The sequence below is a fragment of the Polypterus senegalus genome, chromosome 16 (genome assembly GCF_016835505.1).
Source record: "Polypterus senegalus isolate Bchr_013 chromosome 16, ASM1683550v1, whole genome shotgun sequence".
NCBI lineage: Eukaryota > Metazoa > Chordata > Cladistia > Polypteriformes > Polypteridae > Polypterus > Polypterus senegalus.
In genome coordinates, this window is record NC_053169.1 from 45,724,247 (window position 1) to 45,741,120 (window position 16,874).

A 16,874-nucleotide genomic window follows, 5' to 3' on the forward strand; every position below is an offset into this window, starting at 1 on the left:
GTTGCAGGGCAAGAAGGTATAATGGAAACCTTTGCAGTGTTCTTCTCCCAGCCCCATGTAAGGCACATTCTCTTCCAAATTTAATCATGCTCTCTAATTGGATATATAAACCCACACAGAACACATATTGTCAACTGCCTTTTCTTGTATAATTATATATTTTCATTTAATTTGAGTAGTATCAATGTGTAAACCTAGCCATTTCTGATTACAATGTTGTGATGAGCACATCTAAGAGATGTTCATAAGTTCCACACATATTATTGACTAAATCAACAATTATGTTCACTTTCTTCAAGTAGCGAACAATTTAAACAGCAATTAAATTGTCTAACGCTAAAGGAGAGGTTGCATTACTGTTGAGTAATTATGTTTTATAGGGGTGCAATCTATTTATGTTTAAAAACATTCACTGAACAGCCCTAAACAAATCAAAATGACAATGATATGCAGTACTGAACATGTTCAAAAATGATTCCCCATTTTTAATAAATACACATAATGTCAGCAAATGTCTTTGTGAGATCCTATACTGCCTTACTGTCCAACTGAATGGTCAATATTCTTAAAAGTTACTATTTTATTACAACTGTAATTTATACTTAAATGGTGTTATTATTAAGCAAAAAACACAATTGGGTTAAGTTACTTTAAAAATTACAAACAAAACTGATCCCCTTTAAACAGTTATCTGCTGTACCACCTTGAAATAAAATAAATATGCATTTGGTTAAGCTTTGAAGTATATTTCTTTTCTATTTGTCAAATGGGATTTTATTTTAAAGCACACTGCCCAAGACAAATCTGCCTGCACCCTTCTGGTAAGAAATTTGTTCTTCACTCGTCACTAATTGTTACATATCTCTCTATTATAAAAGAAAACCTTGAGACGAGACTATTGGCAAGAGATTTTTTCAAGTCCCGCGAGACGAGACTATTGCCAAGAGATATTTTTCAAGTCCCACCTTCCTCTCAATCCTTTTCAACTACGCCCATCTCTCATTTGTGTGAATGCTTTTGTCAGACACAGTTCTTGCGCTCAAAGCTCTTATAAATTTTTACATTTTTCTCACTTTAAGTTCCCAATAAAAGAAGACTGATTATGTCTAAATCTTATTGAAGAATTTCATCCCGAAGGGTTATCAACAGAAGAAATGAGTACACAGGCAATCCTAGCACCGAGAAAAGATGAAGTCATACGAATTAACATGAAAATTGTCAATCGGTTACACAGCAAATTGGTTAAATGCGTATCAATAGACTATGCTGAAACTGTTGGTGGTGACAGTGTGGAAGATGAAAACATCAACTTACAATATCCCATAGAATATCTATAACCGTTAACACTGTCCGGTCTTCCACTTACTGATTAAAGAAGGATGTATTGTAATGTTATTGCATAATTTCTGTCTGAGTGATGGGCTATGCAATAGGACAAGATTAGCTGTATTCAAAATTGGTCGAACAATTCTGACATGTAAAATTTTAACAGACAACAAGAAAGGTAATGTAGTACATCTTCCATGGATAAGACACCAAAAGAGAGCTTGATATGTCATTTGGATTGAAACATTCACAGTTTCCCATTAGAATAGCTTTTGCTATGACAATTAACAAATCACAGGGACAAGCATTCAAAAAAGTCGGTTTATTTATTAGAGACAAAGAAACAATATTCACTCACGGGCAGTTATACGTTGCATTGTCACCACGTAAGTCCAAACATCCACCCATCCATCCATTATCCAACCCGCTATATCCAAACTATAGGGTCACGGGGGTCTGCTGGAGCCAATCCCAGCCAACACAGGGCGCAAGGCAGGAAACAAACACCTGGCAGGGTGCCAGCCCACCGCATAAGTCCAAACATGGAATCAAAATTCAATGCGATATTGATGAAAAGTTAATTAAAAAAAACAGTTTTAACTGAAGTTTTACAGTAAACGTGTAAGTTTGAAAAGTATTTGCATGTTAATTTTAAAGCCAAACAGAACTAAAACATATAACGAAATGAATACCTCTAAACCAACATGAAACATAATTTTCTTTCAATTTATTACATTTTACTATTTTTTACTATGGTTAATTAATCGCTGTAATGTAAAATAGTTAATTGTGTTATGCATATGTAACAATTACCATAAAAATAACAATCTTTTTAAATTGTACATCCGCTTCCCCATATGTGAGCAAGCGTTGGTGAGCGAAGCAAGCAGGAGGCAGAGCCCCTTAGTCTATATTAAATGTATATTAAATTTTCATTAAGAAACATGCGTATTATTTAGACAGTTATTTTCTTAATAAAAATGAACATGTTTTAAATAAATACCATTTTATTTTTGTGCCATTCTTTTATTAAAAAACACAAAAACTGCAAGAGATCCAGTCAAATTTCAATCTACATTCACTCCGTGAATAGTAACCATGTGTAGAGGCTCTTTGGTGCAGCAAAAGTCAATAACAAATTTCTTGGTTTTGCTGATGTTAAGTTGCAGGCAATTCTTTCTGTACCAAGAAGCAACATTATCCACATGACCCCTCTACAGTTCCTGAGTCTCACAAACTGCAGTCATCCAAACAGACAGTCCAGGATACCATAGGCTCCTTCACCTGCTTATATCTGAGATTACCCTTAACAGAGATGGCTGGATGATATTGAAGGCACAAGAGAAATCAAAAATCATAATCTTAACAGTGCTGCCATCTTTGTCCTGATGAGAATAAGCCTTGTGGAGCAGATGGATAATTGCATCCTTCACTCCAGTCTTTCAAATTGCAGTGGGTCCAGGTTGTCTACCACAAGAGGACTCATATAGTTCAGGTCTTCATGATATGATATTATTGGAAGAAGATATCAGTGAAAAGGAAAATCTATTTTAAAAAGCGGTTTAGGGCATTAGCTTTGCATCCCCTTCTAGCACCTGAGCTCTGGACTGTCTGAGTCCAGTAATTATTCCCAGTCCATTCTAGACATCTTTCATGTTTTTCTGAGTGAGTTTTTTTCTATTAATGGCTTTGCAAACTTCCTTTCCTTCACTCAGTTTTTTCTTCAGCACTTGGCGTCATTCAAAGTCTCTTTGTCACTGAATTTGAATCTTATTTTATTCAGGAGACTTTTTAGCTCCTTAGTAATCCAGAGATTGTTGTTTGGAAAGCAACACGCTGTCATTGTGGGTATCACTGTGTCAACATATAATTTAATATAGTCTGTGATGTGGTGACTAAGTCCCTCAGTATCACCTCCATGTGACTTGCACATTATTTCCCAGTATGCTATTTGAAAGCAGTCATTCAGAGCCATTTCAGCTTCCAGGCTTTTCACTATCTTGGTTGTAACAAATTGGGAATAAGATGAATCATGTTATGGTCAGATCTGCCCAAAGGTACAAGTAGATTACACATTTAAACATTTGAATAGAGCAGGTCCATTTTGTTATTTCCAGCTGTCTGTAAAACACAAAATGCTACTCTGCCTGTATGAACTGTGACCCGTTATGAGAGCAGACAATTCATCTTATTTGAGAGTGATGGAAAATTACACATTACAATGGATGGCAGACCAGTTCTGAATACTTTTAGCCTTGCTTTTATTCTGGTGTCAGCATGTCGCCCTGTTCTTCTTCAGATAAATAACTCTTGCGTTACACAGAAACTGAGTGGTTAGGTGTTTGTGATCATAGCATAAGTAGCTGATTATAGGAGTATTTAATACACCCAGCTTTTATTTTCTCAGTGTGTTGCATACATAAAGTAGCCTTCGAGTCCTCTTCGTGACCCTTCCCTAGTTTGCAGCACATTCGAAAGGCAGGTGAGACGAGCTAGAGCCTGGGTTTACAATGAAAGTGGTTAAATGGTAAATTTAAAATCCGTTTTAAATCCTTTTATCTGGTTTCTAGTGGCTACTGTCATTGACAAACCACAAGCCAGATCAAATCTAATCTTAATCAAGACTAGTAACTACTAAAAGAAATCCAGAACCAAAAAGGAAAACGGAGAACACAAAGCTACTGTTAAAGGATGCTGCTTGCAGAGTACTTAGATATGGATTTATTTAACATTATAAAAATTTTACAACAATTTTAAATATTTATGTTTTGATTATTAAACCATTGTTGTGGCTCTTGAAGGTTATCTTTTGGTAACTCTGTTGGTGACTAAAATAATGATGTCTCAAACTTACAGTTGGATTTTTAAAATGAGCATTGCAAAGTACATCAGTTTATTTTCAGAATTGTGCTGTATATTTTTTTTTTTTTTAATTACAGTGAAATGTTTTTACAATTCAAAAGTTGATTTTTGTTTACATACAAGGCAACAGCAAACATAGTGAAGCAAAAGGTAACTATAGTCAAGTTGCCAATTATCATGTGTTGAAAATACTTTTGAAAACTGTGCCCAAATGATATTAATTAAAATTGGTTATAGCTATATTAAGAATTAAATCAATAAGCCTTACTAATTCTAGTATTATTATTACCATGTACAAGAGACTGAGCTAAAAGCCTGAGAAGCCAGATTTAATATCTTTTCATAAATCATTAATGTGAGCAAATGAGAACCTTTCCCTGACACACTGCACAGGACATCATTTTGACTCCATTTCAAAACAGGATAAAGCTGCCCAGTATTTTGCTGACAGGAAAGCATTAGATTTATTATTTGTAGATTTTTCCTTTTTTTTTTTTTGGTTGGAATCGATCCCTGTGCCTGCTGCTGCACAATGCAGTGTACATTCAGAATTCAAATGAGGAAAGGAAGACCTTAACCCAGCAGCACAGACAAAGGAAAATGAAAGCACCGTGTTGAGACTTCCAGCTTTTAGGGCAATATGATATGCATGAAGGCACACAGCTACCTAGTGAGGTGTCACACTTTCCCTTCCATGTACATTACTCATACCTGGGTTCATCACTTATGAACACATCATTTCAGGAAAATGCTCTGAGCAAAGATCAAGGTGTGAGTTAAACAAAGAAACAACAGGATCCAGCAAAATTCATCAAACATGCTCTTTCACCCCAGGGATCTCTTTAACATATCAACCAGTGTACCAAAAGAAGCATATTAGATTTCTCCTGAGGACAGCATTATGTAGCAACTGTTCAATGAAAGGAAGCATTCAATAAAAATGCCTTTTAAAAATATAACATCACTAACAAATTATTGCAGATAAAAACACATCTAATAATCTAAACAATTACTAGCGCAGTAGTTATTTTAAGTGTCAGGGATGCATGCCAGAGGCAACAACCCGGCCGGGACGTCTTGAAGGACCGGAAGAGGGTCTATGCCCACTCTGGATCACGTGGGGTTACTCCTGGTTACTTCGGGGGCCACGGGTAGAGGGCTTGAAAGCACAACCCTGTAGGGACCCGTGGTCACCGCCAGGGGGCGCCCCAATGCCTTGGGGACCCTGGACCTCAGCAATTCCGGCACACCAGGAAGTGCTGGGGGGAAGAGGAGTAGGGACACCCGGAGAGCTTCTGGGAGAACAGCCGACACTTCCGCTACACTGGGGTGTGTCCAGGGAGGGGTGCCGGGAAACACCTGGAGCCCATCCGGGGTGACATAAAAGGGGCCGTCTCCCTTCATTCAAGGCTGGAGTCGGGTGGAAGCAGAACAAAACAAGAGTAGAGAGTGGAAGCGGCCCGAAGAGGAAGGCATTGTGTGGCCAGGACTGTGTGGGGGTTTCATGTGTGCACTGACTTTATTATTGTAAATAGTGTAAAATAAACGTGTGGTGGTGAATAACAACATGTCCGCCTGTCTGTGTCCGGGTCACGTCCACATAAGCCAGTGACAAATATACCTGTAGACAATGAACATCCAAACAGAAACTCTTTTGTGGATGCACCAGTCTTTAGTTTACACAGTACTTCGCATAACCAAGATGTCACCAGGAGATGTTGGTTCAGCAGTCCCCTAACTGTACGTATAGAATTATGCATCAAATAGTCCACTAAATCTAGAAATATCACTTACAAGTCATACATATTACACACATATTTGAATATATAATGGGAGGTCTGAAACTTGAAAGTACACCTTATAAAAAGAGCCTAGGAGTCAAAGTGGAGTTGTTACTATTAATATCAAGATTGAATCATGTGTGGAATACAAGTCAAGGGCAGTTATGCTTAAGTTACATAATGGAATAGTGAGGTCTCATCTGGAGTACTGTGCACATTTTTGATTACATTATTACACAAAAGATATAGTAGCACTAGAGAAATTCCAGAGAAAAGGAATTATACTGATTCCAGGACTAAGAGATAACAGCTATGAAAAGAGATTGGAGGAGCTGAACCTTTTCAGTTTAAGGAGATACTAAGATGTGACATGTGATCAAAATGTTTTAAATTGTTAAAGAAACTAGAAATGTGGATTCCAACTCTTACTTTAACATACATTCTTCAACAAGAACATGGAGACATGGTTTAAAACTTGGTATGGACCAATTTTTCACAAATATCATAATGTTTGTCTTCATTCAAAGAACCATAGACACATGGAAAAAGTTACCAAGTGGTATAGTAGAGAGTGGGATTTTAAAGATCATCAGATCTCAACTTGATGTTATTTTAAGCAATTTAGGTCAATGTAACGGACAAGATTGTTGGGCTGAATAGCCTGTTCTTGTCAAAATTGTTCTGATGTTGTACTGGGATAAGCTTCAGCCACCCCAAGACCCCGAACAGAGTTAAAAGGGTTTGGAAATGTAATGCCATGTTTGTCTTTGTCACACTTCTCAATGTGTTAACTGTCCATTAATTTTTGCTAAATTATTTTATTAAGAATCTGTTATACAATCTTTCAAATAAAACATCATAGAATGTGTGCTATGTTAACTAAAACCTACAGTCAGCAAACTGGCTGTTTTGTTCTTAAACTACCGTAAATCAAATTATGAAAGTGAAAAAAATAAGCTAAAGCAACGTTTCCTTTATCAGATTAGAAAGAATAAATAAGAACATAACAGACACTAACAAAACGCATAAAACAATTACAAAAAATATTATGTTAAATAGTTTAGCAGGCTGTGTGTTTGCTCATTCCAACCAGCTCACATTGGTTCTCAATAAATAATAATTATAATAATCAAGCAAAGTGCTCAGCTTGAGATCCTCCACCCCAAATGTTCTTCTCTCACAAGGGTATGTATAACAAATGACCCCAATTTCAGGTACTGACCTTTCTTTTATAACCCATTAGCTCCCAGGTGTAACAACTGTAAATCAATTAAGTATTAAACAATAACATGCAAAGCAATTATCAATAAACCATAAACACAGACCACAATTAGACAGGAAAGCCAGCAATAAAGCAATTATATGGAAATTGTGCTCAATGCCAACTACCTGAACAGTACTCATCATCCTTCCATACACCCACCCCTTCACAATATGAGGAAATTAAAGCAATTAAAAATTATAATCTATAGAAAAATATTGCTTCAATTAATCTTACAGAAATGTTTCAGAGATAATGCAAAGGGAGGAATGCAATAAAATGTGGTTCAAAGGAAAAGTCATAGTGCTGCTGTGTATTAAGGCTGCTTGATAAAAGTGGCACTATGGTGCAGAGATATCAGGAGCTGCTGCAGGAAGTTATAACCTGATGAACTTTTAGCAGTTTAGGGCCACACCTAACCCTGGAAATGATTTCAAGAAAGAAAAGACTCCAATATGGTGTCAAGGTTAACAAACAGCCCGACAATTAAGAATTGGATAGTATAGTAGTACTTTGGTGGGTAAGTGGGGAAGCCCCCCACCTAACAGACATGGATCAACATCCAGACCCAGAAAGACTGCAGATTTGTTCTCTTTTGTTTGTCTCTCCCATGGTGCTTTATTTTATTACTTTTGTTGAATAGACAAATCAGCATTAAACTACTACATAACTACTACTTGCTTTTTACTGCAAGATATTCAAATAAGCTCCAGTGAATTAATACTGAACTGTGAACCTTTTTTTCTATGATAAATATTTACTTACACATATTTCATTCACTGAGCAGTGTGACTCTGCTTTATATATTGATTTATAAATTCTATGTATTTTGTCTAGGTTTACGTCCAATATATTTTCTTTTTGTTTCGGTGTATAACACATTATAATCCTTGGTTAAACTGACCACCTAGTTTGTAAATCAGGTCCATAGCTGGATGCATCTCTCCCTAGTGAAACTGGATGCAGCACAGGCAGACATTCTTGACAAGATAAGGTGTTTTGTACATACAGTACTTTACTTTTATGATTAAAGCTTCTGTGACAAGCCATCTTCATTCAGAGCAGTTAGCTGATTATCTGTAAACAACATCATGGGATGGAAATGGCATAAAGAACGGACCGCTGACGTCCAAGGTATAATTTTAAAGAGGCTCATCTGTCTAGAGAAGCCCACTGTCTGGAGGTCACCCAACTGATTTGCTCAAGCAAAACCTAGTGATTCCTAGTCTGGAGTACTGTTGAGGGAATGGCTGTGCAAGCACCACTCATAATCAGTGCTCAAGTGTGTGTATGTGAGAGTAGGGTGCACTATAGTAGGCCAACCCACACCAAACTCAGTGAGCTCCACATACCCCATGATAATACACTAGTATAGACACAATGTTGTGGAATTTTGTCTCCTTGGAGTTATTTTTAATGTGGGGGCTTCAATAATGACCTATCTTATTCTTCTTATGTGCCTTCTTTGATCCAAAGGTTGGTAAACACGGCCTCGCACTTCCCCTTATCTCCTACCTTTCTTTTCTTTTATTTTATTTTATTCACTTATTATAATATTTTCAAGTTTATATCACTATAAGAAAGAAGTCCACAACAAAACATGCCAAAGATCACAGAGGTTTTACGAAAGTCAAATATCATAACACAGTCATTTAGTTTTTAAACGCCTGAGCCTCTACCAACTGGTGCCTCAGCATTAAACTATACTCATCTTTCATTTATGACTGTAAATAAAGCTAAATGCAACAATAACCCTACTATTTGATTTGATGATGATGACACAATAACTGAACTGATTAGCAACCCCAATGTGACAACATAAGAAAGATGTGACTTTACATTAATTATAGTCACCTATCTCAAATGCTACCTCAATAACAAACTAGTACACTCTGAACTGCAGTTTTCCATGTTGTACTATTTTACTCTTTAAGAAGAAGGGAATAAGGTTTCCAATGCACTCAGCAACATTTATCAAATAAGCACATATAAATACAATACACTATGCCACCAGCATATGTTTGGGACAGACACAACGTAAAACTTTACATGTCAAGTTCAATAATTCAAATCTAATGTAAGAAATGTATTAATCTAATGTGTACTTCAGTCAGACCACCGGTTCATCAAGGGGTACCATAGAATTATTATAAGGTGCTAAAGCTGCGTCATCTTTGTCTTGTGAAGTCGACTACCAACCACCTCCTCCCTGAATTTCTACTAAACAGACAAACTACTTCATAATTCTCTGTTAATTATACGAAACATTATATGAAAAATCCATCAATTGATATAGCTATTTCCTTCTATCTGTCTTTTTCTTTCAATAGTATACCATTTTTAGACTAGCAGTCTTTTTTCTTTCAACAATATGCCAGATTTATGTAATAATAATATCAAATGTATCAGAATGAAGAACAACTTACCTGATCGTCCATCTCTCTGAAAGTCGACATGATACCATTCTCCGTCATTCACTTTCTTGTTTACTGCTCGTGTTTTAATTGTGCCTGATCCCATTTCAAGAAGAAGGTACAAGTGGCCATCTAGCATTTCTATGGCAAAGAAATCTACTTTCATAGTCTGGGGGTTTTTGGCATCTTTTTGCTGTTTTGGCTTGCCATGACTGAAGAGAAGAAGCCCATTAGGTTCAGTTGTGCGGAAATCAAAAGATATTGACCCTGTTTTCTTGGCGTTCCATTTATTCAGTGTGATATAAGACTCAGGGGTTTCAAATGTAATGGGGTCCAAAGTTGCCACATTTTCACACTTAAATGCCACCACGCCATGAATCTTCATTTTGGCATCACCTTGTTTGGCAAGTCGGGACAACTCAAGTCTCACATCATTGTTTTTATATACAACCTGTACAGAAAAGAAAGTTTGAAGGTTAGATTAAGAAAATCATTTTATTTACAGAACATTCCGACAATAAATTATCCCAAGCTTTGTTTCTGTAATACAATAGCATTTTTTAATGCATTGCATTATATACAAACTTAAAATGAACAAAAATAAATGATTTGTTTAACACATAAAAGAGGAATTTATTATTAGCTGTATTCATCCATATATCCATCACTTTTCTCATACCACTTAGTTCAATACAATACTGTACATTTATTGAGTAAAACCTCAATTATCTGTCACTTGATTCACCATCAGTCTCTGTTAATCATCATGGCCAAAGAAAAAAAAATTGTGTACACCATCGCCTACCTATTACTGTACTGCTACAGCCATGCGGTACTCTGCAAGCTATACACATTGGAACAACTTTTCCTTGTGCTAGCTGGTAGTGTTCTTCCCCAGCACCATGTGTCATGCCACATTTTGAAATCATAGTGTCAGTTAGGTACCTTCTTTCCACTTGCTTGGATGAGATTGAGGCTTGGATGTCTAAGAACTTCCTGAAACTGAACAGCACCAAAACTGAGGCTCTTTTAATTGGTAAATTTATCAAATTTTTCCCACTCTGTAATGACTTAATATGGCTGAAAAAGTTGTGTAATGTGACATGGTCTGAAATGTATTTATCTTTTTAAAAGGTTTTTAGGTTGTAAGTGATATTTGTTTCCTGATATGTTAAATGTAGTTTGTATGTGCAGTATCTACTGTGTTATCCTTTTGTCTGCTTTCCCTCTGTACTTATAGTATGACTAACTTGATTTAAACAATAGTTGTTCAGTTTCTTTACTTAAATCGAGTACAGTAAATTGTACTTAAATTGGTACAGTGGACTCGCTTACTGCTAGCAAATAAGCCTATGTGATTGTCTTCAAATCGCGGTGAAGATTCATGGAAGATTTTGAAGTGAGGACATAAAAAAAGTCTTTGAGGTGCTAACTCCAGTTTGAGCATATTAAAAAAAAAAGCCCTCACTAAACCTGCAGTACTCTTGATGGGATTCTCATATCTGAAGATCATACATTAGAGTCGATTGGGACAAGGTGACGATAACAAGAAGATCTGACCAAAGATTCCTATTGTGTCTGTGCTCCACACACTGCTAGGTTTTGCATTGCAGGTTAATGTGGTTCTCTGAGTGAAGAAGAACTTACCTTTAAGATGTTTCTAACTGTGTCCCTGTGTTCTTGTTGAACATGCCAAATTTCAGTCATCTTGGCTTGAAATAAAGCCTGTTAACTCAACATAAACAGAGATACAGCCAAAACCACAACCACTTGTAGAGGATGCGCGCACGTGACTGAGAGTGTAAACAATGATAGTGTGGGTCTTGTGCTCCACGTAGAGCCAGACACCTGAACTAAACTTATGTGCTGCTGTGAAATTTGAAGTTATGCTAAGATAAGTTATTGCTTCTAAGATAAAGCCATAAAGACATGCATTATCTTTAAGATCTTGTCTGGGTATCAAATGACAGCAGCGTGGACAATTTACAGTCACTGCAATCTTCAGTCAAACAATGTTGGGATCTCATGACACCTCAAGATGCTTTACCAAAATAAATGAAAAGATCTCTGATTTTTGGTCTATGCTAGTCTTTGTTACTGCAGAGTTGGGCCATTCCAAGATACAGCTAGTCTACTTTCAGTGAGTACTAATGTAGCTTTTGGCTTATAGACATATTCAGAATTGATTTTTTAAAGGTTAATTTTAACAATTAAGGCCTTGAAAGGCTTACTTTCATTGCTATTTGTTTTAATAACTCTACTCCAAGGGGTAACAACCATCAGTCACCTTATAATGGTCTGTTATGTGTCCCTGAGCCCAGATTAGCTACTGTGGTTTGTAAACTTCATTTTATGAAGTTTAAAGCTGCAGAAGTCCCTTTGCAACAATATATGGGAATTTAACCTTTTGAATTTTCTGAAATCATACCTCAGACGTTATAATACTGAATGGTACAGTTAAACAGCTTAGTTGTCCATTTTCTAGGATTCTGGTTTTCCACTGTGTAGGCAATGTTATTGCTTTGCTTTCTTGCATGACAGCAGTTCATTCATTTATTTTAATACAATAATAAAGTAATGGGAAAAAAAGAAATTTATTAATGGACCTCTACTAAATAGAAAGGGACATCATATATTGATGAATACATCAAAACCAAAATAAATCTGTTCCTAGCTTGTTTCTCTAATATTTAAATGTTTAGTCAGCCTAAAACTCAGAGGTTTTCATGAATGTGCTGTCACTCAGACTGGCTGCCAAACTGCTCCCACATGAGTAGGAGTCCCATCTGCACTCAACAGCCGTTTCCTTTCTTGTTTCTAAATCCAGCTTCAATAAGAACTGAGGTGGTAATACAGTTATGCATGGGGAGATGCAGAGAAGAGGTAAGCATGATGAACTACATGGATACAATAACGGCCTACAGGCAATTCAGTGCAACATCCTCAGAGTCCTTCTTTGCAATATGTTCAGGAGCAGTAATCATTTACACCTTACAAGTCTGTTAAAATGGCTTTAGCGTCCACTGAGTCTTTAAACAGATGACTTCCTGTAGCAGGCGTGGGAGTCACTAATATATTCTAATAAAATGTTAGACATACAAAATGGTTATAACTAGTTCCATGTTACCATGGCACTTTAATTTTTAAACAAGCACACTCAACTACCTTTGCTTTCATTGTTTTTTCTCTCCATTTGTTGTATTAGCTTTATAAATAATGGTTTATTTATTGCCTTCATTTAGAAGGCTTGGCTTTATAACCTTTGCCTTATTTCATTAGTGATGATGTCTTTTGTTTATAACCTGTACAACACGTTGATCTGTATTACTGATCCTACATATACAGTATATTGCTCTTGTCATTATTTTTAGTGAGACACTGCTGCTCTTGAAGTAAAAGTACAGCAAAGCCCACTGGAAGAAGATCTGGGGTGCAACAAAGGGAAGGAGCTAGAGACAATTAGATGGAGAAAGGGAATTCTAGTTTACCTGCTCAACCTGGCACTGTTGCAGAACTCGCCCGAGCAAATGGACACAGATAATGAAGGTTTTTTATGTTATTTTATAAACTTTTATTAATTTTCTTTGTAAATTATGTACTTTATTTTGACTATGTCATATTTTGTAATGTATATTAAACGTCATTCTGAGCCGTGAATGTCTAATATGCACTATGAAACTCTTATTCATACAAGTATTCTATGCACTCACGTTGTACCCGGTCTGCGTACCAGTCCCTTGCAGGGTATATTCAAGAACATAACCTCAGCCACACAGGACCAACCTGACAGTCTTACAGAATGATGATACAAAGGCTGGTTTGTATTTTATTGGCAGATCTACTGAAATTTTGTGTATTATTGTTATTACTACAACACTAGAACAATTTTGACAAAACCGTGCCATTCAGCCCAAAGACAACATTCATCCTATTCCCATAGATTCTTCAAAATAGCATGAAGTCAAGAAAAGGTGCCTAAAGTCCTAGTATCAATATTTGGTAATTTATTCTATGTGTCTATGGTTCTTTGTGTGAAGGAAAACTTTCTAACATTTCAACAAAATCTGCCCTTAAGAAGTTTCTAAACATGCCCCCATGTTCTGGCTGAAGAATCTATTTTAAAGTAAAAATAACCATCTGCTGTACTAATTTCCTTTGTAATTTTAAACACTTTGATCAAATTAACTCTTTATCTCAGTTTGCTGAAACTAAAAACATTCAACTCCTTCAATCTTTCCTCATAGCTCCTACTTTTTAGTCTAACAATCAGCCCAGTTGCTCTTTTCTGGACTCTCTCTAGTGCTGCTATGTCTTTTTTGTCATACAAAGATCAAAACTGAACACAGTTCTCTGCAGGTGAGTGTGAGTGTCACTAGAGTGTTATATAATTTTGGCATGACCTCCATGGAGATTATGAAAGGGGTTTTTCTCATTCCTCTGCATTCTTACTATGGCCTAAAGTCACACATATTTGGAAGCAATTGAAATGCTCATTCACATTTGAGAGCAGTAAATCTCCATTCATTAGAGCATCTTATGGTGGTGGTTTATTTACCAATATTTTAGTAAAAATACATGTGTTCGGGACATAGTAAGCATACGAATGGATGACTTAGTATGTGGTTTATGTTACATTTTTTTCATGGACTTTTTGATATTGTTTGCTGCTGTCTAGTTTTGGTCACCACAGACCCCTAGTTTGAGGTGGTGTACCCACAAATTTCCAGAACTGTTAAAATAAACTATTATACTTCTTACTGCAATTAATTTTAATCACCACCAAAATACGCCCCTAGAGATGCAATACATTTGCCCTAGCATTTCTTACATTCCTGAAAACATTTGCTATACTCATCTTTTGTTACTAAGTCTACAGATCCTGTGATTTTTTTTTCCTGGATTTCTTCTGAGGCAGCAAACTATCTTCCCTTCAGTCTCAGTATTAATTTTGGGAACAAAAGAAGTCACCGGGAGTGAGATTTGGCAAATTTGGGGATGGCAAAGCAACAGCCACATTGCTTTTAGTCAAAAACTCTTTGACTAAAAATGTAGCATTGTGGCACAAAATTCAGTTTTTCCTGATGCTTTCCCACTGAGGCCTCAGCAGTACAGTGTAATGTCTCTGATTACAGGTCTTTTTATGAGGAAACTCCTTATTAACAAATCCATCAATATCAAAAATGATCACTGCTGTCTTAACATTCAATATGATCTGACATGCTTTGGTCAGCATGGAGTAAAAAAATTGCCAAAATCACGTACACAATTGCAGAATACATGTCAAAAATACACACTCAATCAAATCAGCACAATATCACTCAGCAGACCGATTAACAAGACTGGAGGCATATGATACTTAGAGGCATAGACAATAACTTAAACAAATTCTCATGCTATTGACCAATTCTCAAACTTTTTGGGTCCCCCTTATAAATATCAACTTCCTAATCTCCTTTCTGCATTAAAAAATGAGATCAAAATTTTCTTTTGGCCATCATTACAAACTACAGGTGTTAAGTAACATAAAAAATGGTGGAGTATTCCTTTAAAATTCTTGCTTATTGGCAACCAGTAAGAAAACAGATGGATGGTTACAATATACAGTAAGATTTACTTAATTGCCTTTTTAAATTCTTTACTCTTTTCGATATGTGAAAATAAAAATAAGCACAATAATAATAAATATCCTTCTATATAAAAGCGGTCGCGATTGTCCTTCCGTCCCGTGAGTGCTACGCAGGTGCAGAGTTTCACACACGCCCCGTCCATTTTGCAATGCGATGAGATTTGTAGTTCCGTTTTTCCAGGTAAAAGATGATTTTCTACTCCAGACTGTGCGATATCTTCTTCTTCTTTCTTACTATATAAAAGCGGTCGGGATTGTCCTACTGTCCCGTGAATGGAAAGCGTAGCGGTATTCCGCTTATCACAGACTTACTACTTGCAGCTTGTGGTACGAAGCGACATGATATAAGCAGAGTTCTGGTGCTCCCATCGTTCCCTTGCTTTTGTGCAGGATGTGCTTGAAAAATAGACAAAATTATGTCTCTGGAAATAATTAATGTTGATGGAGTACAAATGCCTCACCGTGTAGTAAATATCAGGAAGGGTTCAAAAGGGCGACCTCAATATAGACAAAAAGTTTAAATTTTAGCACAAAAATAACAGAAACTACGAGTATTAAAGTAATAACGCTCAAATGCAATATAACCAAATTAATGAATTTGTATAAAATATCAAATTGATCTACATATTGAATTGCCTTAAGAAGTGGTCAACTTAAAAGTTGGTCGCCTTAAAAGGCGGGTCAGCCTAGTTACATTTTAAATCTTTAGGAATTTCTCATTTTAATGCATGTAGCAACTCATTTTAAAACATGAGCAAAATTAATGCTAAGCAATAATTGTAATCCTTGACATGAGATGGCTGCTCACATGACCAAAGACAAAGACCCAATGAAAAAGCAGTCATAAGTCTGGATGGTAGGAAATTTAAAAGGCAATAGCTCACAAATGTAATCAAAAGGAAGTTACTTTGTGATATCACTGCCCATACAGCCTTCATACAAACTGTATGTCTGTGCCAGGACCATATAAAGTTAACTGTTTTTTAAAAGCCAGCTCTTTTAAATTACCTGCCATGTTGTTCAGATGTGAACGCTAAATCATGTCTTGCCCTTTATAGAGTGGAGCCCAGGAAACACTGCTACAACTTTCCTGCTATATACTAAAAAGTAATAGCATTTTTAAAGGCCTTCTGCTGCTGAACTGTTTTTCTAAACATCAAAGGTTCAGGCAGACATCAGCCTTGCTGACAGGGAGTATGAACTATTTTATGGTTAGGTTTAGGTATACTTTATTACACCAGAAGGAAATCTGTTTGCAGCAGAAATGCATAAACAAAAAACATTATTCCATTGATACAAGAAAATAAGACATGAGAAAAGGAATCATACCCACCGTCTTAATCAAAGCACAACCCTAAGATAACAACAAATAAGAAAACTGAATCGTAAAAGTATGCTTTAAATATCATAGAGGCCTCTTTAGCCACTACAATTTAAATGTGCATAGCATTCTGTATGAAAGAAGTCTTAATAAGTCTGCTCCTCTTGAGTCTTAGAAATCTGTATCTGGAGTCTAATGCCAGAATTTCATATTGTGAAAACAGAGAACAGCTCCTGTCGGACATAACAGAGCTGTTGCTCTTTCAAACCTTCTTGTGATACAG

At 36.3% G+C, this 16,874-nt stretch overlaps 1 protein-coding gene across 23 annotated transcripts in view; it reads right to left on the reverse strand.

Annotated features, from left to right (window-relative positions):
- Positions 1–16,874, reverse strand: part of nrxn1a (neurexin 1a) — a 1,096,290-nt gene that overhangs the window by 661,000 nt on the left and 418,416 nt on the right. For all 23 annotated transcript variants that reach the window (XM_039738493.1, XM_039738492.1, XM_039738491.1 and 20 more), the window contains one exon: positions 9,657–10,095. In XM_039738493.1, coding sequence (XP_039594427.1) covers positions 9,657–10,095 — 439 coding nt within the window. The remainder of the gene's footprint in view (positions 1–9,656; positions 10,096–16,874) is intronic.